Source organism: Lepidochelys kempii, chromosome 25 (assembly GCF_965140285.1).
Source record: "Lepidochelys kempii isolate rLepKem1 chromosome 25, rLepKem1.hap1, whole genome shotgun sequence".
Classification (NCBI taxonomy): Eukaryota; Metazoa; Chordata; order Testudines; family Cheloniidae; genus Lepidochelys; species Lepidochelys kempii.
The window spans coordinates 10,404,167-10,432,047 of record NC_136404.1 but is presented as its reverse complement, the minus strand read 5'-3'; the positions used below and the strand labels follow the sequence as shown (position 1 = coordinate 10,432,047).

General features: G+C 52.3%; 2 protein-coding genes across 2 annotated transcripts; one reads left to right on the top strand and one right to left on the bottom strand.

The window, feature by feature from the left end:
• Positions 1-1,742: 1,742 nt before the first annotated feature.
• On the bottom strand, positions 1,743-8,718 carry LOC140903251 (la-related protein 6). Its single transcript, XM_073324228.1, has 3 exons — positions 8,546-8,718; positions 6,027-6,237; positions 1,743-3,422 (listed from the first exon to the last, which is right to left on the bottom strand). The coding sequence occupies exons 1-3, from the start codon at positions 8,710-8,712 to the stop codon at positions 2,361-2,363; spliced, it is 1,440 nt and encodes a 479-aa protein (XP_073180329.1). The 5' UTR covers positions 8,713-8,718; the 3' UTR covers positions 1,743-2,360.
• Positions 8,719-11,182: 2,464 nt separating this feature from the next.
• On the top strand, positions 11,183-27,045 carry LOC140903077 (CD209 antigen-like protein C). Its single transcript, XM_073323793.2, has 7 exons — positions 11,183-11,361; positions 17,752-17,934; positions 18,569-18,673; positions 19,665-19,829; positions 20,184-20,335; positions 21,417-21,529; positions 24,091-27,045. The coding sequence occupies exons 2-7, from the start codon at positions 17,856-17,858 to the stop codon at positions 24,242-24,244; spliced, it is 768 nt and encodes a 255-aa protein (XP_073179894.2). The 5' UTR covers positions 11,183-11,361; positions 17,752-17,855; the 3' UTR covers positions 24,245-27,045.
• Positions 27,046-27,881: the final 836 nt, after the last annotated feature.

Genomic DNA, 27,881 nt, shown 5'->3' with positions numbered 1-27,881 from the left:
ACCTTTGTATGATATGCATCAGATACATAGAGTCCCATTACTGTCATGTTTGTAGTCGGGCTGCTCACAACATTAATTCACAAACTGTGTTGAAAGTGGGAAGTTGTTTCCAAGTTGCAGGCTTTGAAACAGCTGCAGTTCTGGTTCCCCCAAACACCTGTTTATAATTTACCAGGTTTTTGATAAACAAAAAAAAAATCCAATAATTATTTCAATAGCAATTGCATGTGTGCCGTGCACCCTGGCTTCTGCACTCATAGGGTGAGTTTGTAAACACAGTTGTATGTGTTCCAGCCTAGGCTCCATTTTACTAATATTTCCTTTGCCTGTCTTCTTTGGACTGTAAACTCGGTAGGGCAGGGACTGTTTCTCTCGGTGTTTGAGCAGCCTGGGGCCTCACTCTGAGTCAGGAGGTGACACTATCATTCAGAGATGCTAGAACTCAGGGTTGAGGGGGTGCAGCAGCACCCCCTGGCTTGAAGTGGTTTCCATCATATAGAGGGTTTATAGTTTGGCTCTCAGCTCCCCCAGAATACACATTGTTCCAGTGCCCATGATTTTTAAGTGAGGTAAAACTTGGGCTATGCCAGACAAAGGGGTACAGTAGTCTGGAAAGGTTGAAAACCACTGAGTTAATGGACTTTTCCTCTTTGGTTAAGTAGTGGAGGCTCATGCTCCAGATGACCTGGTTTGATCCCCACTGATGATCCCAGCCGGAGATGCCATTACATTAAGCACCCGCATTAGGACTCCATGGGGAAATCACGTGGTTATTTGCACAGTTGTCCTTTGTGCATACGTTCTATCTACACTATGATGCTGAAGCACCAGAGGGTAGACGCTTCCTTCTGCAATGGAAGAGGTTCTTCTACTAATGTAGGAAATCCACCCCCCCCCTGAGTGGCAGGAGCTAGATTGACAGAAGAATTCTTCTGGGGGCCTGGCCGCCCCTACACCCGGGCATACAGTACTCTGGGGCGTGAATTTGTTATACCACTGAGCAATGTAGCTCAGGCAAGTTAAGTTTTAAGTGTTGACTAGCCCATAGAAAGCACTTTGTAAAACGATGCAGAACCCTTGATTGCAAAACTAATGATTTCAACCTTACTAGAGTCCTGGAAGGTAGATAATTAAGTACTTATCCATCCCCATCAAGGAGCCTAACCCCCCATACATCCCTCCCCCCCCCCATCTTTTTTTCCTTTGCAGATCTCCTATTTAAAGTTTTACCAAGACCAGTATTCAGAGCAGACACAGAAGTCGTGTCTACAACCATGTGGGTTCTAGGGAAGAGAACATGACACCCTTTTATTGAGCCAACAAAACAAGCTGCTTTGGAGACAAAAGTCTATATGGGTGGGGAAGGGACTCTCACCCCAAAATTACCTTGCCAGGGATGGATACAGGAATGAAACAGTGTCTTGATTCCATCCTCTAGAGGCAGGCCCACTAATTGTGTCATAGAACCCATACCACTAGTGAAGATTCTCTGAGTCTGTGGAATAAATGTCTATTCCTTGGGGAGAGGAGGACTTTAATTTAATCCCTGGCAGGAAGCAGTGAAACAGCCTAGGTACAGGATGAAATGAGCATCCCTTTGCTAGGAAACTCATTTTGAAATCGGAACGTTTTCAAAAAGAGGGAGATATTTTTGCAGCCTGCAGATCACCCAGGAAAGATGTGCAAGGAGAAAGCAACGGTTCAAATGGTACAACAGGTGCCTGGAATACTTCAACTCTCTTTATTTAACATTCCACCTGCATCACCTCTCATGTCAACACAGATAATGCTCCATTTAGAAACAACCTATTTACATCGTCTGCTGCCCAGCAGTGCTGTTACAGAGTACCACCTCCTGAAAGCCTGGTTCTGAAAGGGTACAAACTCACCCCAGGTGACACTGCTCAGAGAACTGAAGGCTACATTACTGGATCAGAAAGAGGAGTATGCCCCTGAATCTTGCTAGGGATAGGTGCAGGCTGAGATATACATGTAACTATTTGGTGGCGGATAGCTTGGGAGTTAGTGGAATAAAACCCTTAGCTACAATAAAATCTCAGCAGCATGGCTCAGCTTAGAAAGTCTAGATACTAGACAGCACATGGACAGAAGTGGCCACTACAGCGAGAGAGAATTGGTGGTGGTTTGGTACATCCTCTTCCTCAGCATCTCACCTCCCAAGCCGACTATTCATTGAACATCCCTCTTAACCCCTAAGTTTCTAATACTTCAGACTCCAGCTTCCTGCAGGGCAGCGCTTATGTCGTTAGCAGATATCCCAGTGACCCTGGAAAGAGGTTAATTTACTTGAGAGAAGAACAAAAAAAAACAAAAACAAAAAAGAACCACAACGAGACACTCTAGTGTCTTAGGACCAGCTTTCCTCTCCCGATGCTGTTGTAGAAGCCTTTGGTGCCATCTGGACCACGGGGCAGGCGCATCACCCCAGGTCGAAGGCCAAAGGGATCTGGCATCTTTCTTAACTCCAGAGAGCAGCAGGGTAGAGCTCTGGTTTCCAGAGACTGGCTATGGGCGGCCACCCGTCGCCGCTGGACCCATGAGCTGCCAGAGCCAATCCCGCTGTCCCAGCAGGAATCGGAAAATCTTCGGAACTCGGGACTCGTGTCTGGGCTGGAGGAGCCACCATTGCCCAGCTCGGCAGCCAGCGGTGAAGGGCAGTGGGGGTGAGCCAGGCTTTTATTGGAGAGAAGAGGGCTGGCGTGAGGGCTGCTGAAGAAGGAGGGTTTGAAGCTCACGCCCAGGCTGCAGGCGGACCACGCTGGAGTGGAGAGATACTTCTGCATCAGGACGGGAGGGGAAGCCGGCGTGCTGTCAGACTCCGAAGAGCTGCAGAAGAAAGAATCTCCCGTGGCATAGGCCAGCCTCTCCGATGCCTGCTGCTTCCTGGCCAGCTGGTCCACCAGCTCCACCTCTTCTACGTCATCCCCGCTCTTCTTTTTGGAGCCCTTCCCAGAGAGACGGACCACCTTGATGCTCTCTCTGCCGGGGGAGCCCTGGCCATGGTTCAGCTCCTCATAAGCCTTCCTAGCACTCTCTAGGTTTTCATACTCCACCAGGGCACAGCACTTGGTCAGGAGCTCAGGGTAGCGGGAGGAATACTTCTTCACGTCAGCAGGCAGCTTCTTGCCTGGCCTCAAGATGCGAATAGAGGCGATGGCGCCGAAGGGGCTGAACATTTTAGTGATGGTCTCAATGAAGCTCTTCTGGAGCGGTGGCGACATTCCCTGTTCCTGGGGTAGGAGGTTCCAGGCAAGGAGCAGCTTGCTTGGTGGGATGCTCAGGAGAGACTCCGGGATGGGGATTTTCCTTCTCACTTTAGTCCCTTCTTCGTTCACCTCCAGCAGCTCCGAGAACTGCAGGGCATAGAGAGTGATCCTCCAGTCTCGGGTTAGGTATTTCACCTGTTAGCAAGAGAGAAGGGAAACAATATTCTCCTGCCATGAGGATATCAAAGACTCTCCCTACTCTTGGGATGTACCTGCACAGAACCCTCTGCCCCCATGCACCAGGAGCTCTGGTACTGTCCATATGCGGACATGAAAAGGGGGCACAGTTCCCCACATGCTCCCGGTTTCTTTCATCCCCCCCAAGCAGCCAGTCAGAATGATGTTCCCACCTCCTTTATCCCCATCCCAGCCCTGGGCAGGATTTCACTCCCAGTTCCGAGAAGACAGGCAGTGGGAAAGTTGCGTATGGAAGAGATCCAGGAGGGAAGCGCCAGGGGAAGATATGAATAAAAATGTTGCTCTGGTGGGAGCTTCTGGAAATTGCCCTGATCCAAAAGCTCTGTGGAGAGCAACTCCTCACCTCTCCCTGCTGGAGGGGAGCTTCCCGCTCTGAGCTGAAGCGCGTTGCGTGGGAGGAACGTGCATGGACGCTGTCCAGTGTGCTGCCTGGCCCTCGGTTATTCAGACAGAGGCCTACAAGCGCACGCTGCTCCACAGAACAGGGCCGGAGACCCCAGAGAGTTACCGAAAGGAGTCTCTTGGGTCACTGAGGCCAGTCCCCTGCCATTGCAGGCAACCCCATCATAGAATCCCATAAGTTCAATCAAGCTTCATCTTAAAACTAGTTTGCCACCACTCCTATTGGGAAGCTGGCAAATCCCTTCGGTTACACCAGTAATGGAAACAGGCCGTGTTGGTGGGGCCGGGGGGAAGAACACTTCCCAGCTACAAAATATTCAGCCTTGGGTGCTCTCCTAACTTTTCCATAGCATGCATCGCCCAAGAGAGGATTGCCCCAACCTCCCACAGGTTGTCGGGTTACATCTCTGGGGAAACGCCACCTGATGCTGACATGTGCCGGGTTGATGTATTTTGATTGGTCTCTTAATACCATTATGTCCTCCTCCTCCCCCCACCCGCTCCCGTTCCTCTGCTTTCCTTGTTCCCTTCTCCTACTGCTGTCCTCAGGTTCCAAAGCCCATCTGTCTCCTTTCCCTATTATGGCACAGTGACCCCTAGGAAAGAAGCTTCTCCTCTTTGCCCTCAGCTGCTTTCACAGAAGTCCAGGCTAGCACTTGGGCTCCCCCCACCAGCCGAAAATGAGAAGAGCTCAGCTGTCTGCAGAGCACAGTTTGGGAACCTTGGTTCCCACTTATTTTCAAGGGGAGGAAGGGAGAAGAGGTTTCATAGATGGTATGGCCAGACGGGACCATTAGATCATGGAGTCCAACCTCTTGCGTAACACAGCTCAGAAACTTCCATCCAGCTACACCTGTACTGAACCCAGTAATGTGTTTGGGTAAACCTCGTCTTCCAGAAATTTACCCAGTTTTCATTTGAAGGCTATGAAGAGCCCAACACTTCCCTTGGTAGATTCCCCTCGCCTCCACCAATGGGTAATCACTCTGTTAGGTGCCTTTGCTTGGTTTGAATATGGACAGACAGCAGACTTGGTATGGCTAAGGTGAAGACTCACTTTCCAGCAGGATGTACCACTTCACCCTTAAAAAGCAAGGTCCTTCCTGCTTCAAGTGAAGCATGTCCAGTCTGTGGCCAGCAGAGGATGGTTTGACCAAATCTGAAGCAGTTTGGATAGGCCTTTGTGTGTTCGAGCAGAATGATCACGTACTGTCAGAGCGCACGCAATATTCTCCCACAAGCCAAGAACAGCTAAACATGAGTCAGAGCTTGAATATGTAGAATTCCATAAAAGGCCGCTGATGTGTCTGTTTAGGCCAAGATGTCTCAAAATAGGAACCTAAGGTTAGTCTCCCAAGTAAAGGGCCCCATTTCTACCAGTGCTGGGCAATCACTACCTCCAGGAGCAGCCAATGAATGTTGCTTCTTTCCCAGCACTTCTGAAAATTAGACTGCTTTTCTTTTCCAGAGCCTATCACACAATTTAAGAGCCTAATTCGAGGCCCCTATTTTTAGAAAATGTGCACCAAACAAACAGTTAAAATCTTAATATCTACATCGAGCACTTTTCATCCTGAAAGATCCTAAAGGATTTTACAAACCGCCCACTTCTGTCTACCTCTGAAATGCAGCCACCTCTGGGGTGAAGCACAACTGATAACAGAGCGAGGCTGCACAGAAGTCCTGCAGCTGGAGGAGAAGGCCAGAGGATGGAGGCCGAAGCCAACGGGCCAGACCTGGGGCCTGCCACCACAAAGCCAGTGCCCGGGACTGGAGACCAAAGCCCCACAGCCAGAGCTGGCTGCCCCACCACCCCTGGGAAGGTTGGGGACTCACTGGTTGCCTGCTCCTCCAGCGCTGTGCCCCAGGTGACTCCAGAGGGTGGCAGGGCCCAACCCCTGATGGTGGCCCCAGCAACCAACACCAAGGAGCAACAGGGGCATCCAGGAGCAACAGGGGGCTGGGGTGGGGGGGGGGAGAGAAAGAGGAGTCCCTACTTTGGAAGGGCAATCACAGCCCAGGAGGCTGTGGCCGCAAGAAAAGCCCCTGGTGGCCGCATGCAGCCACAGTGGCCGCATTTGAGAAACACTGCTCTAGTCACGTGTACCAGGACGTTAGCGGCAAGAGAGAACCACCCACCTTCTTGAAAGATGTCAGCAGTTTGATGCTGACAAAGCCCAATTTGTTCTTCTGAACGTGCTTCAGGAGGAAGGCATCCTTGGCCAGGTTCTCATCAGACAAGTAGAACTCCACTTGAGACACAATCCTCTGGATCAGATGGGAGTCGGGCACCGAGGAGTCGCACTCGAACGAGTCAGCCCCAAAAATGTCATTCAGGTCATAGAAGCTCCTACAAGCAAGACAGCCAGGATCCCGCCCAAGGTTAACTGCACTTGCAGCTGGGATAAACAAGCACACAGGCCTTGAGCTGGGTCTGCACACACCTTAGGAAATTGCACCAGGCCTGGATCACTTACAGTGGGCACCAGTCACTAGCTGGGTACCCACTTACAGACAAACACCCAGGTACCCCAGTGTGGCTGCAATTGAGGCAACGCCTTTAAGGATTCATCAATACAAGGAAATCCCAGAGGAGCTTCCAGCCCTCAGTGCAGGTAAACACAGCACTTTCCCCACTGCTGTTCCTGGAAGTGACCTGCATTGCAGACTGGGTCAGCATCACTCAGGAGAGGGAGGTGGCTGGGTTAGAGACCAGGAGTGCAGCTCTGGATTGGAAGTACCAATATTGGCTGGGCATGGAAAGATACCCACGAGTCCCTACCTATTTGGGCTACAAGGCTGAGGAAGAGAGCATGGTGCAGTAGCTAGAGGAACAGAACTGGGACACCGGAGACCAGGGCTCTGTTCCAATTATTATTACTGCTTGTGCAGATTGGCTGTCAAGGTGCTCACCTGGGGGAAGGCCGTTCAAACACCCTAGACAGGGGATCAAGAGATATCCAGGATTTGTTTCAAGAGGGTACGGAACAGTCTCTGGAATGACTGCAACATTAGGATGCAAGCAGATGGTGCTATTGCAAATAGCATTAAGCTTTGCTTAACCAGACATTTGAGCATTTAGCTCTTGAAAGAAATGCTGCTTGCCAGCTGCGGTGCAAATACTCAGTGTATGACCCATAAGGCCTGTTCTCACCCCGATTCTGTTGCTGCCCACTAATTATACCCATGCGAGCAAGATAGTCACGTGGTGCCAAAACATTACAGTGATAAAGGAAGGAAGTCCAGGTATGGTACATTTGGGAGGGACAACGTGCTGGGTCAGTCTAGCTCTTCTCGGGATTGTGGAAGGGAGCCTGTTTCCTGATTAACTCCCCCTCTTGCCCCCACCATCTCCTGAAGCTGGGTCACTTTGAAAGAGTGGGGAATGAGATAAGGCCTGGATCTCATTCCCACGTTACAGTGCTCACCCTGAAACACTGGGGGGCCGGGGGGGTGGGGAGGAATCTCTGCTGCAGTAGTAGGAAGAGAACCCTTGGGAACAGGAGAGCCCCTTAATTAGCGATGGGAGAGTTGTCCTAGATTCAGTCCTGCCTCAAGTGCAGGGGACTGGAATAGATGACCTGTTGATGTCCCTTCCAGTCTCCCATTTCTTTGCTTTTATCTAACTCCCCGGCAGAGACACCTTGGGGGAAGGTGGGGCGAGGCTCTTTAAGGGAGAAGCTGGGAAGACGTTTCTCCTATTTGATACCAACTCCCTTCCCCACTCCCAGGATTCTCCCACGTTTCCATGCATCTGGCCAGCAGACATACAATAGGGGGGGGACCAGAGGCCCACAGAGAATCGGCTCCACTGAGAGCTTCCAAGTTGCAAACATAGTGGCCTCTCTCGGGCCTAGTGCAGGGAAGTGGGTCCCGTTAAAAAGAGATCCCCAGCCTGCACTGGGCGGGTAGCTCCCTGCTTGCGTGAGAAAGCCAAGCGAGAGCCGGGAGAGAAGAGTATGGATTTTAGCCACAGGTTAAAAGTCATAGGGGGTCAAGTCCCCCTTGCCCAGCTCTGTCTCTGATCTGCTGTGGGATCAAAGGCAAGTACCCTCTATGCACCTCTCTCTCTCATCCATTTAGACAGTTGGCGCTTCAGGCCGGAGGCCATCTCACCGTGCATTTGGACAGTACCCAGCACCCAGGAGGCCCCCAATGGTCTCAAGGTGTTATTGCTACGCAAACCAGTAATAACTCAGCATGGGAGCATTATACACCCGCTGTGCCTTGGGGTAAAGGGCTACCCACGTGGCAGGACACTGCAGAGCCAAGCCTGCCGGGAACTAGCCGACTCCAGCCTGTTGGCGCTAGGTTAGAGGGGAAGTTTCAACTCTGGAGCGCTAGCTCGAGTCCAGATCAGCAGCCAACAGACACGGAGAAGATCAACGGCCCTTTTGGAGGCGCACATAAAGTGAGTTGGGGTCTCGGTCTAACCCCCAGCAGCTGTCATTGGGCACCAGTTGCCCCTTCTGTTTGCAGTCTCAGCAGAGACAGAGAATTGAAGGGAGCCCTGAACTCCCTTCTCTCTCCTAGAGCGGGTTCCTCTAGGAGATGCATCATACTGCCTGCACGACTAGGAATCTGTAGGTATTCCTGGAGATAATGCCCTAGTTATCAGGGAGGGGCAGCCCCACAATAAATAGATAGACGACACATACCCATCAAAGTTCTCAAAGAAGTCTTCCTGGCTGAGTGGGGGGAGAGGCTGGCCCTTGTGTGGAAGGAAGTGCAGAGTAGAAAAGGGGGTCGTTTGCACTTGCATGGGGGTGCTACACCTGGGCTGGGAACCAAGCCCCAGGGCCACCAAGGAACCATGGGACGACATGGTGCTTCATCTAGCAAGGTATAAGAAATACAGAGAACAGTCACAAGCATCTCCAATGCCTCTTACTGAATGAGACAGTGCTTAATTAGCAACAGGGCTACGCCCCCACAGCTCTGGGCTTGGGAGTTCATAGCCCAAGTACCTCTGGGCTTGGCACATCAGTTATGAATGTAAAACAATTGCTTGAGCCCCAGCACTTCTTTCATTACCAGTTCAGCAGTATAAGGAGAGTGTAATTGGGAGCCCACAGTACATATCCCCTCTCTCCCCCCAGCGAGGATCAACACTACTCCCCAAGAAGCATATGATGGGCTCTAGGAAAGGGCTGGGCCCAAGAGCAGGAGAAAGCGGGTGCAAACACCAGCTACTTACCTGTCTCACCAGGTGAAGATGCACTAAGAGCCCACCAGCTCCTTCTGCTACATTGTGGAGACCCCTAAGTTATTTCCTTTCCCTCCCCCCAGCGCACAAACTAACAATACAGAGAGAGAATCCCCTAGACCACTAGCTTATAATAGAAGCCAGAGCCACCCAGGAAACCACACAGCAGAGCTTTGGGGGCTGCCCTGGCTGCTAAGAGGAGGCAAACGAGCATCCAGGTGAAATGCGTTCTCAGTTTAAACAGCTTCCCCTGCTCTGCATGAGACTCCTGCAGGAAATCGGGCGGCGCTCCAGCCTGAGGAGAGGCCTTTGGCTTCCTAGCAGGTGTGCCTGGGAGCTGAGCCATGCTCTGCTCAGGGCTTTTAATGGAGTTCATCAGGTATCTTATGGGAGAGGGGGAGTGGGTGAATTGCGGAGTTAACTCTCCCTTTGTAGGCATGTTATGGACCCTGAGCTCAAGACAGGGAAAAGTTGGTGAGCCCTGTCCATGACTCTGCTGGGACAGAGAACTTTCTGGGGGGTCCTTTTGCATCCCCTGCTATAATAAAATTACTAATTTAGATCAGCTGCTGAAATGCTGCCTCTTGCCCTTTGGGCAGGCTAGAAAGGGGCTGGTAGCCAGAATCAGGACCCCAAGTTCTAAGGCTACTTCCTTTGCACTTGCCTGGGCCGGTGGGAGCACGGTTCTGGCACGTGAACTGTCTGGAAAGGGGCAGGCAGCTATCCGTCTGTTAAAGGCAAGCTATAAACTGCAGGGAATGTGCTCTAGCTGTGTAAGCAGGGGAGTGGAGCTGACTCTGCTCTGATAGCTCCAGCAGGGTCTCCTCCCACCTAAATAAAACCTGGGTGCAGCTGGTTTCTACCCAAATCTACAAAGGTCAGGCCTGCGTGCAGCTCCTAGAGCTGAGATGATGCTGTTGTCACAGGAAGTTCCCTGCTTTGACCAGTTCCCTGCCTGGGGGGGTTGGCATTCAGCTGGGGAAGGTGTGAACTAATGGGCAGGGAGTGAAGATATGGGAACCAGGTGCCTTTTCCTGTCCTGGGCGGCGCAGATGGCTGGAGGGAAACCCTGGGATGGAATCCATACCGAAAGGGGGTGGGGAAAAACAAAAAACACAACCCCAATCCCGATTGTGGGCCCAGTCTGACCTGTGTCAATCACATGGCACAAATGTGCTCTCTGGATCCTCTGCCCCAGGCTGATCTCCCAGCATGTCAGAGCAGCCCCTAGGTTGCTCTAAATTCCACCAGGCCCTCTTTCCTTGATAATACCTCCATGCCAGGGGCACCCTATTGCCTGTATGCCAGCCAGGCTCGCTGTATGCCAGACTGGACTTCCCCATCCCTATGCCAGGGGAATTCCCAGTCAGCGAGCTCTGTTGGGGGGAGGGACAGCTCAGTGGTTTGAGCATTGGCCTGCTAAACCCAGGGTTGTGAGTTCAATCCTTGAGGGGGCCATTTAGGGATCTGGGGCAAAAATTGGGGATTGGTCCTGCTTCAAGCAGGGGGTTGGACTAGATGACCTCCTGAGGTCCCTTCCAACCCTGAGATTCTATGATTCTATGATTCCCCAGGCGCCACACAAGTGCATTTGTCCGCCTGCTCGCTTTTGACAGTGTATTAATAGAAAAAGAACAAAATGAGCTAAGTAGCTGTAATCACCTGCTGGGGCCGGGCGTGTGAACTGTCTGTCGGACGCCAGGACCAGAACAGATCAGAGCTGGAGCAATAGAAGGGGCTAGAACTGGGAGTGAGGCACTGACATTTGGACCGGGAACACAGAGGCTGCGCTTCAGGAAAATGTTCCATGTGCCGAGCTCCGGGGGGCTGTGGAACAAGGGAGCCGGGGGGGGAACGGACCACAGGGGAACCATCCGCACTGGTCTGATGGGACTGGTGGTGGATGGACCAGCTGCGTGACCCTGGCTCTCTCCTCTCGGTCTCTGGGGCCTCGGCGCTTGTTTGGGGCTGTCTGACAGAGCTTGTTACTCAAGGGCTTTTCCACATCAGCTGTTCACCTTCTGCCTCCAAAAAGAGGAACCGTGCTGCTGAAAAAACAAGAACTCCTGTCTTCAACGTCTTCCCCGCAGTGCTTTGGACACAGCTCAATGAGCAGGAGGACACATGCTGGGGTGACCGGCCTGCCCTTGTCAAGAGCCAGCCGCAGCCCCATGGTGTTCCTCTGACCGAGGAGAGAAGAGAGCCCTGCTGAGTACTCGCTCTGCACGGCTCGTACAACAGCAGAAGACAGGAGAACGCTACTGCCAAGTAAGTGCTGGGGTTCGCTGGGCATGGGGAGAAGGACTCTTCCCCAGGAGGGGCTGACTGTTGTCTGCATTTTAGCCACAGTTAAAAGGTAGAGCTGAGTCCAAGCCAGGTAGGTCTTGGTTCGAGCTCTGCCAAAGGAGAGGGATCTTCATGCTGGGGATTTGGGGCTGAGCACATCCAAGGCTGGAAGTGGACTGGGTCACACAGGGTTGCAGAACCAGCCAGAATAACAAGCTCTAACCCAGGGGTCGGCAACCTATGGCAGGCCTGTCAAAGGCCGCACGCGAGCCAATTTTTAATGGCAGGCTGTGGCCTGGCAGGCCCCAGCCGCCGGCCCCGCTCCGCGCCCGCTGCCGAACCCAGGCCAGGGCCCCGGCAGGCAGCAGCGAGCCATTAAAAACCCTGCCCTCCCTGGCCCGCTCTTCTCTACCCCCCGGCGGGGGCAGGGTGAAGAAGCTTGGTCCTGCCAGCGGCTGCTGCAGGGCAGGCAAGGTCCCCACTCCCCCACCTCTTCCCCCAGCCTGCTGGGGTCCTGCCCCTCCTCCTCGCCCTCCCTGCCCCTGATCAGCTGATGGCCCTTGCCAGGGAAGGGGGAGAAGCGGAGCCGCAATTGCGCTTGCTGCTCCAGGGAGGAGGCGGAGAAGAGGTGGGGCAGGGCCTTGGGGAAGGGGGGTGGAATCAGGGCATAGCCCCTCCAGCCCCCTGCTGTGAGCTGCTCTGGACAGGGGGCTGGGAGCACCCCCACAACCCTAGCCCACAACCCCAGCCCTCTGCCCTGACCCCTGCACCCCCCTCACACGCCCTCTGCCCTGACTTCTGCACCCTCTTCACACACTCCCAGCCCTCTGCCTTGACCCCTGCACCCCCCACGACCCCAGCCTTGACTCCAGCACCCCCCACACATACCCAGCCCCCCATGCCAACTCCTGCACCCTCCTCACACACCCCTAGCCCCCTGCCCTGACTCCTGCACCTCCACACATACCCAGGCCCCCCACACCCGATGCCCTGACTCTTGCACCCCCCACATTCTCACCCCCACCGTGAGCACCAAACGGAAGCTCCTGCACCCCCCCTCCCCATTCCTACCTGGACCCCTCGCACCAAATGGGAGCTGCCCAGGTAAGCACTCCACACCCAAACCTCCTGCCCCAACCCTGAGCCCCCTCCCTCATTCTAGCTCCTGGCCAGCCCCTGCACCCCAACCCCCAGCCTGCTCCTTCACCCCCAGCTCAGTGCAGAGAGAGAGGAAGAGAATGGGCTAGAACCAGGGAGAAGGTAGGTACCCACTCTATGTGGGCAGGGCTGAGATCCCAGACCGGCAGCGGGCTGAGTGGGGCTGACAGCCAGGACCCTGGCTGGCAGGAGCCGGCGGATGGACCCCCAGACCGGCAGTGGGCTGAGCCACTCAGCCCACTGCCGGTCTGGGGTCCCGGTCGTTGGCTCCGCTCAGCCCGCTGCCGGCCTAGGTGAACGGAACCCCAGGTTGGCAGCGGGCTGAGCGGGCCGGCGGCGTAAGATCAGTATTTTAATTTAATTTTAAATGAAGCTTCTTAAACATTTTGAAAACCTTGTTTACTTTACATACGACAATAGTTTAGTTATATAATGTATAGACTTAGAGAGAGAGACCGTCTAAAAAACGTTAAAATGTGTCACTGGCCCGCGAAACCTTAAATTAAAGTGAATAGATGAAGACTTGGCACGCCGCTTCTGAAAGGTTGCCGACCCCTGCTGTAACCCATGGCTCCCAGAGCTGGAATAGAACCCAGGAGTCCTGTTTTCACACACACACACCTCTCTAACAGAGCTGGGAATTGAACCCAGGAGTCCTGTTTTCACACACACACACACACACACACACACACACCTCTCTCTCTCTAACAGAGCTGGGAATTGAACCCAGGAGTCCTGTTTTCTCACACACACACACCTCTCTAACAGAGCTGGGAATAGAACCCAGGAGTCCTGCTTCCCAGTCCTCTGCGCTAACCACTAGACAAGGCTACCTCCACCAAACCATCCACCCCCTTGCCCCTCCCTTTCCCCTCCTCCCCCCAAGTCGTTCCCTCTTTTAAACCCTTTTGTAGATTTACTCCCTTCGGCTGGGGAGTTTTAAAGCTGAGTTGATTCTGTGGTAGCTTCTGGCAGCTAAGAAAGATGGCACTGTTGTACATTTGGGATGGGAGGGAGGTCTGTGGGCCACGGTGGGTGTGGGGATTGGACCACAGCAGTAATGGATCTGAATTAGGCTGGGCGATGGATGCATGACTTACCCAGCTTGAGGGTGAAGCTGGATTGTGGGTGGGAGGGGCAGATATGGAGTCTGAGTTCAGCTTGTTGATGGGACCTAAATACTAATGCCCCGGCTTTCAATGGTCCATGTTTATAACCGTTCTCCTAATGCTGTTGAATGAATAGATGCTTCCTCCCGTTGTAACTATTGTCAGGAAGCGCTGTCTGGGGGGGATTGCCATTGCCGACGTAGAGTCTTACTGACTGCTTGGTGGAGACGGGGTCATGAGACCCTAGCTAGCTGTCAGCATAAGGATCCCCAGCTGGGTGTCACTTCAAGGCAGGAAAAAAATAAACCCATAAACACCCTGCGAAGAAGAGACAAGTTTAATTCTGCACTCTTCACTTCCCCCTAGATCTGAGGAGGGTGAAGGTAAAGCCCAGCCTGCACTGTTTACTACCTGCCTAATGCTCACCCTGGCAACATAATGGAAAGGATTGGCCATGCTGGTATTTTCATGTGGCTCAGGGCAGGACCCAGGAGTGATGATCCACAGCGTTGCCACTAAGGCTTGAGATAAAAACCCATGGCCCAAATTGCCCCTTCCTGTGTTAAAAAACAGTGACCGAGGACTCCTCATGAAGAAACAGATTCCGTCACCTTAAGCTGTCAGGGGGATTTGTCCCTGAGGTGCATTGAAAACTGTTTTAAAATTGTAGGCTGTCACTTTAAATTTCAGAGGGCTTTCCTGGTCCTGCTTGCAGCTTAGGGGGTTCTGTAGGGAAGCATGTGTTCTGGGCTAACAGCAGTCAGTCTGCAGACAGCCAGGCTAGTAAAGTGGGGTGCGTTATGCCTCTCTGTTTTAGGGAACAGCCTGCTTTGTCTCTCTCTCTGTTTTGGGGTTCTTGTCTGTAATGGTGCCGTGTTCTAAGAAATAAAGTAGTGTTATGTTGCAACCATGCAGCAAGAGTAGTTATGTATTGAACTTTTCTGTAAGTATGCCATGAACATAGCAGTATCCCACAGCCTGTGTGTACCCCCACCCCTGGTGGAGGCCCCAGGATCAGTGTGATGCCATGGCCATGTGCACACAAGCCATATAGCCCTGCAGCAGCTCTGGCCCCTGGTATCCCAACTTTTCCCTGGTAGCACCTCTCCATTCGAACCATGTTAGGAGGGGGACCCAGACTGCTACAGCTTCCCATGAGCAAAATTGATCAAGCCTGGGGCGGTATTTCATGTAAGCTCTGTGGGTCGAGGGGATGATAGCTGGGGGCATTGTGGGTCAGGACTTAGGTCCTGTTGGAGAGGTGTCAAGGCTAGAATAGCAGAGGGCTGCAACTCAGGTCTGAAGTGCATTGGCAGAACTGTATGGGGGGGCTGGATGAGCAGGGGCTCTTACAGAGCAGGCCTGAGGTTCCTGGGCTGAGCTGTACATACATGGGGTGCCCAGGGCTGGAAGAGCAGAGTGGGGTGCTGCAGAACAGGATTGAGAGGCATTGTGTCTGAGATGCTCCCATGCCACATGACTTCACAGGACACGTGGGGGTGGGGAAGCACCACGTTTTAGTTCCCCCTGAAGAAAATGTACAAAACTGAGGTGAAACCTTCCAACCAAGCCAGCTCCAAGATGGGATTTGGGCAAAGAAAGATTTCACTTTTCCAAGAGTCGGAAATGTGATGGCTTTCCCTCGGTAAGGGCCTGTACAAACCAGCCTGACAGGTCTCTCCTGAAAGAGGTGTTAGGATATAGATATCCAGGCCTGCCTGTAAAGGCCTATATTTTAAGAATGTAGGTATATATTTATTATTTAGCTAGTAATAGAGGTCTACAGGAGGAATTCTCCTCGCTGCAGCTGTGGAGACGGTGCACGAGGAACCCACAACGTGACCCATTGTCACTGAAACTTCCATGCTTGGCTGAGCCTGGGTGGCAGGGGGTTTCTGGGGCTGAGGGAAACTGACAGTTAAAGTTCTCCCTCCTTCCTTCCTTCCTTGCCTTGAATGATTTAATCACTGAACTGCCTCCCGCCCTGGCAGACACAGGCTATTTCGTGATCCTCAAAATGCCGGGCTGGAAGGGACCTCGTGAGGCCATCTAGTCCAGCCCCCTGTTCTGAGGCAGGACCAAGTCAACCTAAACTCTCCCTGACAGGTGTTTGTCCAACCTGTTCTTTGAAACCTCCGGAGATGGGGATTCCACCACCTCCCTAGATAACCTGTTCCAGGGCTTGGCTCTCCTGCTAGATAGTTTTTCCTGTTATCAACCTAAATCTCCCTTGCTGCAAGTTAAGTTGATTCCTTCTCCTCCAACCCTCAGTAGACATGGAGAACAACTGATCACTGTCCTCTTTGATATCAACCTTGTCCATATTTGAAGACTGTGTTATCATGTGGTCCCTCCACCCCAGCCGTCTCTTCTCTAGTCCAGTGTTTCTCAATGGCCTGCCCGTGGACTGGCACCGGTCCCTGAGATCTCGCTGACACAGTTTAGGAAGGCTACCAAGCAGGTCCCTGGTATCAGAAAGGTTGAGAGACACTGCTGTAGACTAAATGGGTCCATTTCTTTCAACCATTCCTCAGAGTCCAGGTTTGCTAAAGCTTTTCTTGTTCTTGTTGCTCTCCTCCAGAAACCGTGTCCAATTCGTTCACATCTTTCTTGAAGTGCAGTGCCCAAAGCTGGACACAGCTGAGGCCTGGCTGGTGCTGAGTGGCGCAGAACAGCTACTTCCTGTGTCTTGTATTAACAGAGTGTCCAGGTAGATGGGCTACGCCTCTCTCTGGCTAACTCACTGCTTCCTGTCCAGCCGAAGTTAGCAGTGACCATCCGATGGCAGGATTTGCCATGTGGAATAAGGACCTAAGGCTGGGGTGTGCTGGCAAGAAGCCAACACTTTATTTTCTGGCTCCAGTCATCAGACTAAATGTCCCTGTCATGTGACAGGACTTGAGATCAACTGACTCCAGAAATACCGTCTTAAAAAGGGGGCGGGGGGGAATTATGCCAGCCAGTTACTAACGGTGGTGCCACGATGATGGTGACGCTGGTCTCAGAAGGGTTCCTTCTCCAGCGGCCTGTTCCACTGCCGAGGCAGAGCTGCCACATGCAAGATTTCGGTTGTCAGTGGCTGGGTGGCAACTCCGCGGACCGCCGCCTGCTAGGGGCCCTCAAGAAAGAGGGGAGCCATTGTCCTCCTTGGTTTTATTTGGAGGTCTTCTGTTCCTCCTTCGGGACTGTCCATTCCCACCCTCCTCAGATCTACGGGGAAGTGCAGAGTGCAGAATTAAACCTGTGTGTCTTCTTTGCAGGGGGTTTGTGGGTTGGCTTGTTTTTTTCCTGCCCCGTCATGGGGGCAGCAATTTGGGATTCTTGCTGTAATATTTCTTCTCTGGTCTGGTTTTTGATCATGGAAATACTACCTAGTCCTTGTCTGGCATTCTTTATCCGGAGATCTCAAAGCATTTTACAAAGTAGGCAAATATTATTCTGCCTGTTTTTCAGATGGGGAAACTGAGGCATGGAATGGCATAGTGACTTGGCCCAGGTCCCACAGCAGGTCAGAGCCAGGACAGAACTCGGGTCTACCAAGTCCTTGTCTAGTTCCCTATGTACCGGGTCACTTGGCCTCCCATTAGTCTTAGGGAAAGCAGTATGGCCTTGAGGCTAGATCACTAGATTAGAACCCAGGTTTTCTGAGTCCCATTCCTTGCTCTTCCACTGGCCTGCTGGGTGACCTGGGGCAAGTCACTTCCCCTTTCTATGCCTCAGTTTCCGCATCTGTAAAATGGAGGCTGTGTCTCTGGCCTCCTTTTGTGTTTTGAGATCGACTGAGGGAAAGCGCTAGTTAAGAGGTGGTGGTGTTGTTAAATCAAGTTCTCTGATGTTTGCTGGCTTTTTTACTAACAAATCTGGATGTTCCAGGATGAGCAATTAGGGGGTTCAGCTAACTTTGTTTCTCCTGTTGTCTTACACATGCACCGGTCCACCAGCTGGGTCCACCAGCTGGCCTGTTCCAATCACTCCCAGACTCAGAAAACCCTTCCTGGCCCAAGCAGTGCCCGTTAGCCTGGAGGTCGCAGTCATTTACGTGGCCAATCTTTTTATTCAATAACCAACCCCAGCTCTTTAACTGCATCTCTTACTTTGATTCAAGTTCACTGTTTGCTCTGGAGGGATACATGGTGCTTGGTCTTAGCCACGGCCGGGTGTCTGACAGGAGGAGGAAGCTGAAACGCGGATCTGTGGGGAAAAGGAAAGATGGATCCGGAAGCTGAGGTCACCTACGCGGATCTGAAATTTCTTCCCAGATCGCAGCAAACGGATGTGAAGAAAGCAGGTAACAGTCCGCCACAGAAAGACCCTGACAGGTGCTTCTCAGGTGGGAGCCCCAGTGAGGGGCTTGGAATATCAACGTCCCCATGTGTTACATGTTACATAAAGAGACGACATGGCCCAGTTGGATTGGGACCCAAGAGACTGGGCTCTATTCCCGGGACTGCCACTGTCCTGCTGGATGATCTTAGGCAAGTGCCTTTGCCTCTCTCTGCCTCAGTTTCCCCCACCACCCTCTGCCTATTTTGGCTATTTAGATTGGAAGCTCTTCAGGCCAGAGACTGCCTCTCACAATGTGCATGTAAAGTGCCGATCACAATGGGCCCCAAGGCTTCGGGGGGGGGTCTCTAGACTCTACCTAACACTAATAATAAGCTCAGATAAGACGTTCTCTTCGGGCCTCCAAGCACAGCCGGTTGCACGAGGACACTGGATGCTGTAGCTATTTCTGAATGCTAAGGACCAGCTGGTGTAAATTAACGTATGCCGCTGGAGCAACTGTGCTGAGTTGCGCAAGCTGAGGATCTGGCCTATGATTTTCTTCCTTCTGCTGCTGATACTGCGTAGGGTCTGTACCAAATGCACACCAGTGTGGTGAGTGTGTGTTTGTTCTTTTTCCTTTCTCCCTGTACACCCAGAATCAAAGCCCCCTGCCCAGAAGACGTCTCCGTGGGCTTGGCTAGCAACAGTGGCGATTCTCTGTGTGCTATTCCTAGTGGTGTTAATTTCCCTGAGTATCCTGTGTAAGTACTTTTGATGAAAGGACGAGGGTTGGGGTTTTTTTCTCCCCCTGCCCTGTTAAATGGAGAGAACAATGCTTTCCCCAGCTGAAGTGCGCTCAGAGATCCTCAGCCCACTGGTCCTCCCTGAAACACTCCTCCTAAGTCCTCTGGTTCGCTATTTCATAATAAACTCATTTCCAACAGTCAGCTAGTGGATGGCAGGACATCCTTGCCTCTGAGCAGTGTACTCAGGAAGCTATTGTGTCAGAAGCTGGCAACGGTGACTCAACACGGGTCGTGTGGGAACAACTTGTCGGTAGTGAAATAGTTGTACAGCACTTTTTTGACTTGGAAAGTGGGGTCCCTCTATTCTAGGTGAACCTCCTTTCCTCGGTTTCAGAGTAGCAGCCATGTTAGTCTGTATCCGTAAAAAGAACAGGAGGACTTGTGGCACCTTAGAGACTAACAAATTTATTCGAGCATAAGCTTTCGTGAGCTACAGCTCACTTCATCGGGAAGATCTCTGCCCCCGAGCCCTAGATTTGAGATCTTAAACCTCCAGCAAATGCATCCTTTTCCCTTAGCATCTCCTCCACCTCCCTCCCTCTCCACAATTTCATCCCTAATGACTCTCCTCAAGTGTGACTGGCTTCTAGTGTGGGTGGCCAATCCGTGCCTAGCATGATGAGCACCTCAAATCCCCAAGGCTGGAGGGGTCAGTTAGATCAACCTAAAGAAAATAGTTTAATGCAACAGAAAAACCAGATGGCCGGTGTGACGGCTGGGGCTTGGAGGCAGCTCCCATAATGTCCACTCTGGCAGCCTGAGTCCCCACACTGTTCACACAGACCTTTCAGACCTGCGCAGCCTCCTGATTAAAGGCCAGGAGAGGCCATCGATTGAGGCCACAATTGGCCTAGCTTTCATTATCAGTGGTGAGACTGATGCTGAAGTAGACTGCCTTTGGGAAGGGGCTGCCCCATTCAGACGTGGTGTCTTCTCCCTCTGCTAGATTCCCGGCTCCTAGCTGGCAACATGCAGCTTCTAGAGGAATCCAAGCAAGCCAAGAGCAAACTGCAGCAAGCGGAAGGGAGATACTCCCAGTTACTGCAGTTGGCGTTGCACACAAAGATCTGCGCCCTGGAGTCCCCGTCCTCCAACACCTCAGAGCCCCGCAGTGAGTACGGTGCCATTGTCCCCGTTTCACAGAGGGTGAAAGGAAAGCCCTGAGCAGGGAAGTGACTCTTAAGATGGCGGGGCTGGCAGTAGAACCCAGGAGTCCAGGTTCCTAGTCTCAGCTCTGAACCCCCACCTGTTCGGATGGGCCTCAAGAAAAGGACAGATGTGCTGCTGCCCGCTTCAGCTGCGAAGGCCGCTCTCTCCTGCTGCCTCGGGCAAAGGTCCGGAGCGGAGATGGCAGCTGCCTAGCCGGCGGGAGGGGCACAAGCGCCGAGTCCAGGCGCTGGTTGTTCTTACGCGGCCCCCTGTTCTGAGCCAAGGTGTGCTCAGTTTCCCTCTCCTCCCTCCTCAGACATCAGCTGTACCTTCTGCCCCTACCAATGGATTTCAAACAAAGGGAGGTGTTACTACTTTTCTCCAAGTACTTTATCATGGAATGACAGCAGGAGAAGCTGCCAGAGGGAACAGGCCGAGCTAGTGGTCATTTCCGATCGGGAGGAGCAGGTAACGTGAGCCACTTACTATCATGGAGCCTCCTAGGGCTGTAGATTTTTATTTATTTATTTATTTTTAATGCCTCTTTTTGCAAGCCCATGCTCTGGGAAGTGCTGAGGACCCCCACGTCAATGGCCCTGGCCCAAGGCATTTCCACCGGAGCTGTCCCATGACCCTTAGCACAGGGCTTGTGTGTTCCTTAGCTACTGCATAGCGCGTAAGAGCTGCTGCAGGATTGTTCCCTGCCCCTGGGGGGCAAGGGGTTGACTCACTTCTTGCCTCAATCTCCTTCCAGCCTAGGGGGTGAATGCCTGGCTTGCTAGTTGGCCATTCTGCCTTGTGCATGGGTAGTGGTCAAGACACTGCAGACCCACTTCCAGAAGGCAGTGAATGGCCCCAAATGGCGGGGCGTGTGCCTAAGGAATAGGAGCTTTTCCTGTGGGCCCCAAATTCTAGCTGAATTTTTCACATGGCCCCAGTGCTGAAGGAAGGGACTAAGCTGGACTCCTCCAGCACTGTTCTGTGGGCCCCCTCCGATCGGAGCGCTCTGAGGTGGCCTCTAACAATGCCTACCAGCTCAGGCCCCACAGGGAGATAGGTGGGGGGATGCCACGTTCGAGCACCAGGCCAGGCGCTGAGCAGCAAAATGGCCTCAGAACTGAGGCCACTGGGGGACTTTGCTGGTGGAAGTCTTGACCTTGTTCATACCAGGAACCCCCAAGATCGTGCCCTTTCCCTCGTTGACAGACATGGGAAGGGCAGGGTGGCCGTGACCAGGTTAAGAACCACTGCAATAGAGGAGCCAGTTCTGACTTCCATGATCCCTGGTGTCCCATAACAAACCACTAACTAAAACAGGGCTAAAATCTCTGGGGATGAAAAGTGGGGAGCTCACGTACCACAGTGAAGGACCCCTCCTCTCCCAAGTGAACAGGGCCAACTGGGATCCCTTCCCCCTGCTGCTTTTGGGAAAGGGCCCTGTTTTGTCAGTTCAGTGGCCTGGTGCGATTTGTGGCTGAGAGCAGAGTGGAGCTTTTTTGTAGAAACATTGAAGCATCCCTCATGCGGCGCTGTCTGTAACCTTCTCCAGGACTTTCTCAGCAAGCAGCAAAGCCTTGCGGATTATTGGATTGGCCTGACGGATGTGGCCCAAGAAGGCTCCTGGAAGTGGGTGGATGGCACTGACTTAAACCAAATGGAGAAGTAAGTAATACAGCAGGGTCCTTCGTAGTGCTCTCTCTGGCTGAAGGACACTCGCTGAATGTCTTCCCCACATAGCCGTACAGCAGCTCTCTAAGAGCGGAGCAGGAGGGAGCAGGCATTGATTCAACAGCCGCACTGAAGGGGGACAAATGTCACCCACACACCTTCTGGGGGTGGCGTTCGGTCCCATCTAGTGGCACCGAGACCACTTCGAGAGAGAGAGAAAATGAGTCTGCTCTACAGCCAGTTGGCTTTTGGCTCATGCACTAAGCTCCAGAAGCCCCAGGTTCGATCCCACCTGCTGACGACTGGGGTCTGTCAGCGTTACACAAACAGGATAACCTGTCCCCCTTTCTTCCTCCTGCCCTCGCCCCCCACCAGATCATCTAGTCTGACCTCCTGTATAACTGGCCCCAGGACAATTCCTGTTTGAATAAGAGCAGATCTTTTAGAAAGACGTCCCATCCTGATTTTAAAAATGGTCCGCGAAGGAGAACCCACCATGACCCATGGTCAATTGTTCCAGTGGTTAATTACCCTCGCTCATAAAACGTATGCCATATTTCCAGCCTGCACTGACTTAGTTTCAGCCTCCTGCCATTTGATTGTGTTCTACCTCTGCTTGCTACTTTGAAGAGCCCAATATCAAATATTTGTTGGCCATGTCGGTACGTATTGACTGACCAAGTCACCCCTCAGCCTGTATCTTTGTTAGACTCTAGGAGCTCCGTCTATCGCTTACCACGATAAGGCAGGTTTTCTAATCCTTTCCTCATTCTCTGATCCTTCCCCAGTTTATCAACCTCCTTCCTGCGTTGTGGGCACCAGAACGGGACACAGCTGCTTGCTCCCGAGCCAAACGCAGGCTGGGTTGACGCTAGGGCTAGCGGCAAAATCCAAAGTCACTTCCATTAAAAATTTCAAACAAAACTCTTTCATTTGATTTTTTTTTTTTATGGCAAATTGAGTGAAAAAAAATTTAAATGAAAATTGGCCCATTTTGAATTTAAAGATGCTCACTTTGGTTTTGGTCTTTGTTTGTTTTTTTGTTTTTCTGTTGAAAAAATATAAAATGTGGCCAAAATCAAACAGTAGTGTGTTTTGGTTTGGGGGTGTTTTTTGGACATCTTTTATCTTTTGATGAGGGAGCAGGGTGGGGAATTTCAGCCTGATCTCTTAGGATGCTGCAGGTCAGATTCTGTTCAGTTATGTTGGTGTAAATCTGGAATAGTCCTGGTGAAGAGGAAGAAGTAGGAATATGATTATAGAAATGTAAGGCTGGAAGGGATGTCAAGAAGTCGGCTAGTCCATTTTCTCCAGCCCCCCACTCCCCCCACATGCTGAAACAGAATTAAGTATAATTAGATCATTCCTGACAGATGTTTGTCTAACCCAGGGGTGGGCAAACTTTGTGGTCCGAGGGCCACAACTGGGTATGGAAATTTTATGGTGGACCATGAATGCTCACGAAATTGGGGGTTAGGGTGCGGGGGGGGGGTGAGGGATCTGGCTGTGGGTGCAGGCTCTGGGATGGTGCCAGAAATGAGGAGTTCAAAGTGCAGGAGGGAGCTCCGGGCTGGGGCAGCAGGTTGGGGTGTGTGGGAAGGATGGGGGCTCCAGCTTGGGGGGGGGCTCTGGGGTGGGGCTGAGGATGAGGGGTTGGGGGTGCAGGAGGATGCTCTGGGCTGGGACTGAGGGGTTCAGAGGGTGGGAGGGGGATCAGGGCTGGAAGTTGGGATGCGGAAGGGGGTCAGGGGTGCAGGCTCCAGGTGACTCTTACCTCAAGCAGCTCCCGGAAGCAGCAGTATGTCCCCGCTCCGGCTCCCATGCAGAGGCATGGCAGTGGCCAAGCAGCTCTGCGTGCTGCCCCGTGCACAGGTGCTGCCCCTGCAGCTCCCATTGGCCGCGGTTCCTGGCCAATGGCAGCTGCGGGGGCGGCACTTGGAGCAGGGGCAATGTGCAGAACCCCCTGGCTGCCCCTATGTGTAGGAGCCAGAGCAGGGACATGCCTCAGCTTCTGAGAGCCATGTGGAGCCACGGCACATGTGGAGCGGGGCAAGCCCCGGACCCCACTCCCCAGCGGGAGGTCAAAGGCTGGATTAAAACGTCCGAAGGGCGGGATGTGGCCCCCGGGCTGTAGTTTGCCCACCCCTCCAGTGGGGGGGGGGGATTCCACAACATTCCTAAGTCACCTGCTCCAGTACTATCACTCCTTGTTGTTCGAAAGCTTTTCCTGATAGCCACCCTAAATCCATGTGATCTGGACCCAGAAAATTGTGATTGCTCACCTGTAACTGAAGCTGTTTGAGATGGGCTCTGCACATCCCCACTCATGGGGCAGGCTGCAGTGTCTGTGCAGTCCCATGGGTGCGAACATACAGAGGCCTCTTGAGTCAATACATCCCTGATGCTGTAGGATGGGCCAGGGCCGTACTTTCCCTTGAGTGCAGCAGCCGGGGGGAGGGCCCATCACAGGAAGGAGAGCGGAGATGCAGAGAAATCTGCATCGTTAGTTTCTAAAACGCAGATCCTGACCGTTCCATTTATTTTTTCCCCTCCAGATTTTGGTTCTCTCCCCAGCCAGATAACTATCACAATGAGGACTGTGTGACTCTGACCACCAAACAACCCCTGCCACTTAACTGGAATGATGTCCCGTGCTACGAATTTTTCCCCTACATCTGTGAAAAGGCAGCCAACACTCTCACCATCTAAGCTTCCTCTGACTCGGAACATCTTGTTCACTGTGGCCAATGATGCAGCGTCCCCGAATGCCACTGGGCTCCTCCTGAGCCAGTTCATCTCCTGTTGGACAAACACCCAATAGAGGGTGCTGAGGACTCACCTTTGTAGCTGGCTTGGCAGAAGCCACAGGCTGTCCAGTCCCGTTTTCCAAAGGGTATTTTTGCCTAGATCCACACAGGGTCTTCAGAGCTTAGCTCCTAGGTCTAGGCACCGCGGAGGTCCACAAAACCCCTGCTCAGCTGTGGCCTAACCTTGTAGGCACCTAAATTCACTTGGCACCTAAACTTTTGCTCTAAAAATCTCTCTAGAATCCTAAATTTTCTACCTCTGGGCATGCCTGCCCAGTGCCTGCCTCCCAGCACAGAGCAGGTGCAGAGAGGTGTAATGGAAGGCTAGACTGTATTCTGTGGTTCAGCCACTTGGTGATACTGTGTGAGTAACCCTTATTGAAGCTAACCTCGGCCATACTTGGCCATCCATCAAAGATCTTGTAGTGAACACGGCTGGTGTGATCTGTCTACGAAGGAAGCTCTGTAGCCAGTCCATATGTGGTGCAGAAGCCAGACCTGCTAGAGGCAGCCCTGAAATCTAGCGTGTACAAGGTGCACGTGATATGGTGTCAGGAGTAAACTAGTGCCAGAGGGGAACACTAACAGGTGGTGCTCTCTGAGCACTCCTGATTCTGCACAAAAGGACCGGTGCAGGAGGAGGATTCCCTGATAACTCTAAGCCCAGGGGTAGGGCCTCTCTCCCCATGTATTGAATGGGCAGCCCAGGAGCCTAACCCAGGATTTGTGGATTCCACGGAGTGGCTAGGTAGTTAGGTGTTGCACCCCCAAGGTCTCTTAGTGTATCCAGGCCTTTAGATATGCCTGGTTTTCCTTCCCCACCCCTGCTTTTTACAGCTGCATTTTGGTTGGGTTTTTCTTTTTGAAATAAGACAAAGGGAGTCTAATATTTAAAAAAAAAAAAAAGAAGTAGTGTTAGAGGAGGAAATGCAGGAAAGTGTCAAGCCAGATCTCTTCAGCTTTGCCCCACGTCCTGTCGGAATCAGTGTCCCTGCTTTGTGTGTGTGTGTGGTTTTTACGATGGTAGCCATGATCCCTGGCTCTTAACAATAAAGTGACTTACACAGGAGGTCAGTATCACAATTTTACAGAGGGGGAAACTGAGGCAAAGTGACTTGCCAAACGTCACCTAGCAGGCCAGTGCCAGCACTGGGAATAGAACTCGCCTCTAGTGAATTCTATCCCCTTTGTATCAGAGACCTGGGTTCTATTTTCAGCTTTGCTGTGGACTTGAGCAAGTTACTTCTCTCTGTGACTCAGTTTCCCCATCTGTATAAGAAGGGGGTAATGAGGTTGTGAGGCTACAGCCACTTGTGTACAGAATGCTTTGAGGATGGCAGCACAGATTTATTACTGCTTGTGCGCACACAAACTATTTTGAAAGAATTCGAAGGTTTCAGTATCAAGCGTGTGACAGTGGGGAAGTTCCAGACTGGAAGCTGCTTGTTGCACAGTGTGAGTGGAGAGCTGATCGCCTGCAGCAGCAAACCAGGAACAAGTGATGAGATCTAAATAGAGATGGGATTTGATGACTTGAGAGCTGCTACCCTGGACAAACCTGAATGGATTTTCAGTGTTGCAAACCACTTCCCTGGCCGAGTCCCCTGCCACACTTCTGGGAGGAGATTTGCATAGCACTTTGCATGCTTGTAAGCAGGACTTTCCCAAGACCCTGATTCAGCTCTTCTGCGGTAGGAAACATCTGCAGCAAATGGTCTTGCCCCCCAGCAAGCTGCAGTTCCTGAAGATGAGAGTTTCCTCCGTGCTATAACAGCAAGGGGGCCACATGACACTGACTCCAGGACGAGTCTGACACAGTCCCTTCTCCCTCCCCCCGCTCCTGTGACTGGGTTGTTCTTGAGACACTGAGATTCGGCCACAACACGTGGAAGGCCTTGCAGTTAAAGCCTTAGAGCCGAGCATGAAATGTAATGGCCACAGAGGTCTTTCCTGGGGATGCAATGACCTTTGGCACTGCTGCAATCTACGCTGCTGTGCGGGTGAATGATCAAGGAACATTCAAGCAATGGTTAAACCCAGGGTAACTCAGGAGTGCCAGTTACAAAGGGCAGCTACAGGCTCCAGCCCTTGAAGAGGCTTTTGGCTTATCTAAAAAAGCCAGCGTTGCTCCTTTCTCTATAAAATAAGATTTAGCTGCATCCCACCCTCGCAGAGGGGAGTTGTGAAATGCCCTGAGGCTTCCCTGAAGCCTGAGAATGAGAACTAGCTGGTGGGCAACCAGCAGGAGGGCCTCAAAGGAAGGAAGTGGAATTTTGAAATATAGCTATATTTGTCCTTCACAAACTTGGGGCGCAATCCAGGTGTTGCATAGCTCCAGCTTTTCCAACCCCTAACTGTTTCATGGGCCCAGTTGCTGCCGGTCTAAGGCAGTCTGGTCTCAGAAGGGGATGCTCTTCTCCTCTCTAGGTCAAGCAAGCCTGTGAGCTCAAGCTGGAGGGCAGACCTGGCTTCTGACTTTAAAAAGCACCAAAAGTCAGAGCATTTCTGAGACTTCATTATGATGATGGTGTTTGAGTGGCCTGAAGAGGGGGCCGGTGAGCAGTGCTCTGAAAATGCCATTCATTATGACTAGGGCCCTAACAAATTCAGGGTTCATTCTGGTCAATTTCAGGGTTGTAGGAGTTTAAAAATTGTAAATTACATGATTGCCCTATTTAAATCTGAACTTTCAGACTGTTGTCATTGTAGGGGTCCTGACCCAAAAAGGAGTTGGGGGTGGGGTGGGGGGGTTGCAAGGTTATTGTAAGGGGGAGGGTAGCAAGTACTGCCGCCCTTACTTCTGCGCTGCTGCCTTCGGAGCTGGGCAGCTGGCATGGTCTCGCCACCCTGCCTCCTGCACTGCAGCCGGCAGGGCCCTGCCTCCAGAGCTGGGTGCTCGGCCAACAGCCTCCGCTCTCCAGCCACCCAGCTCTGAAGGGCAGCAGTACCATGACCCTGCCCCCCTAAAATAACTTGACCCCCCCCCCGCAACTCCTGTTTGGGTCAGGACCCCCCATTTGAGAAATGCTGGTCTCCCCTGTGCAATCTGTATAGTACAGTGTAAAAGTGCCCAAACACCCAGATATCACTGGGGGAGACCAGAGGTCACGGTCCGTGCTGTGTTTTTCATGACTGTGAATTTGGTAGGGCCCTAATTATGACAGTTGCATCTGGAAGCTCTAACCAAGAGTTTGGCTCCAGGGTGCTGAGTGCTGTGCACGCAGCCCCTCCAGCCTACAAGAGCTTGCACTCCAAACAGACACAGAGAAACTGCAGCAGAGAGAAACCTGATCCTGGTCACTGAGCTAGTGAGTAATGAGAGCAAGGAATAGAAGCTGTGACTTCTTCTGGCAAACCTGCCCCTACTCACTGGACCCTGGGCCTTCCCTCGTCAAGTTACTTGTGCATATTGTCAGATTAGCTGCTTCATTTGTTTCTCAAGGATTCAATTTGTAAGCCTTTTTCCTTGTGGAAGGGGGAAAAAATTACACACTCCCATAATTGGCCTTTTCTGACACTTTAATCATTAACAACAACTT

Bases quoted from the DNA above. Each gene is read 5' to 3' on its own strand.
- LOC140903251 (XM_073324228.1), bottom strand. From the start codon at position 8,712: ATGTCGTCCCATGGTTCCTTGGTGGCCCTGGGGCTTGGTTCCCAGCCC. The intron at 6,238-8,545 runs GTATGTGTCGTC...TCTTGCTTGTAG, and splicing joins TTCTTTGAGAACTTTGATGG to GAGCTTCTATGACCTGAATG. The intron at 3,423-6,026 runs GTGGGTGGTTCT...TCTTGCTAACAG, and splicing joins TGCTGACATCTTTCAAGAAG to GTGAAATACCTAACCCGAGA.
- LOC140903077 (XM_073323793.2), top strand. From the start codon at position 17,856: ATGGATCCGGAAGCTGAGGTCACCTACGCGGATCTGAAATTTCTTCCC. The intron at 18,674-19,664 runs GTAAGTACTTTT...TCCCTCTGCTAG, and splicing joins AATTTCCCTGAGTATCCTGT to ATTCCCGGCTCCTAGCTGGC. The intron at 20,336-21,416 runs GTAACGTGAGCC...AACCTTCTCCAG, and splicing joins TTTCCGATCGGGAGGAGCAG to GACTTTCTCAGCAAGCAGCA.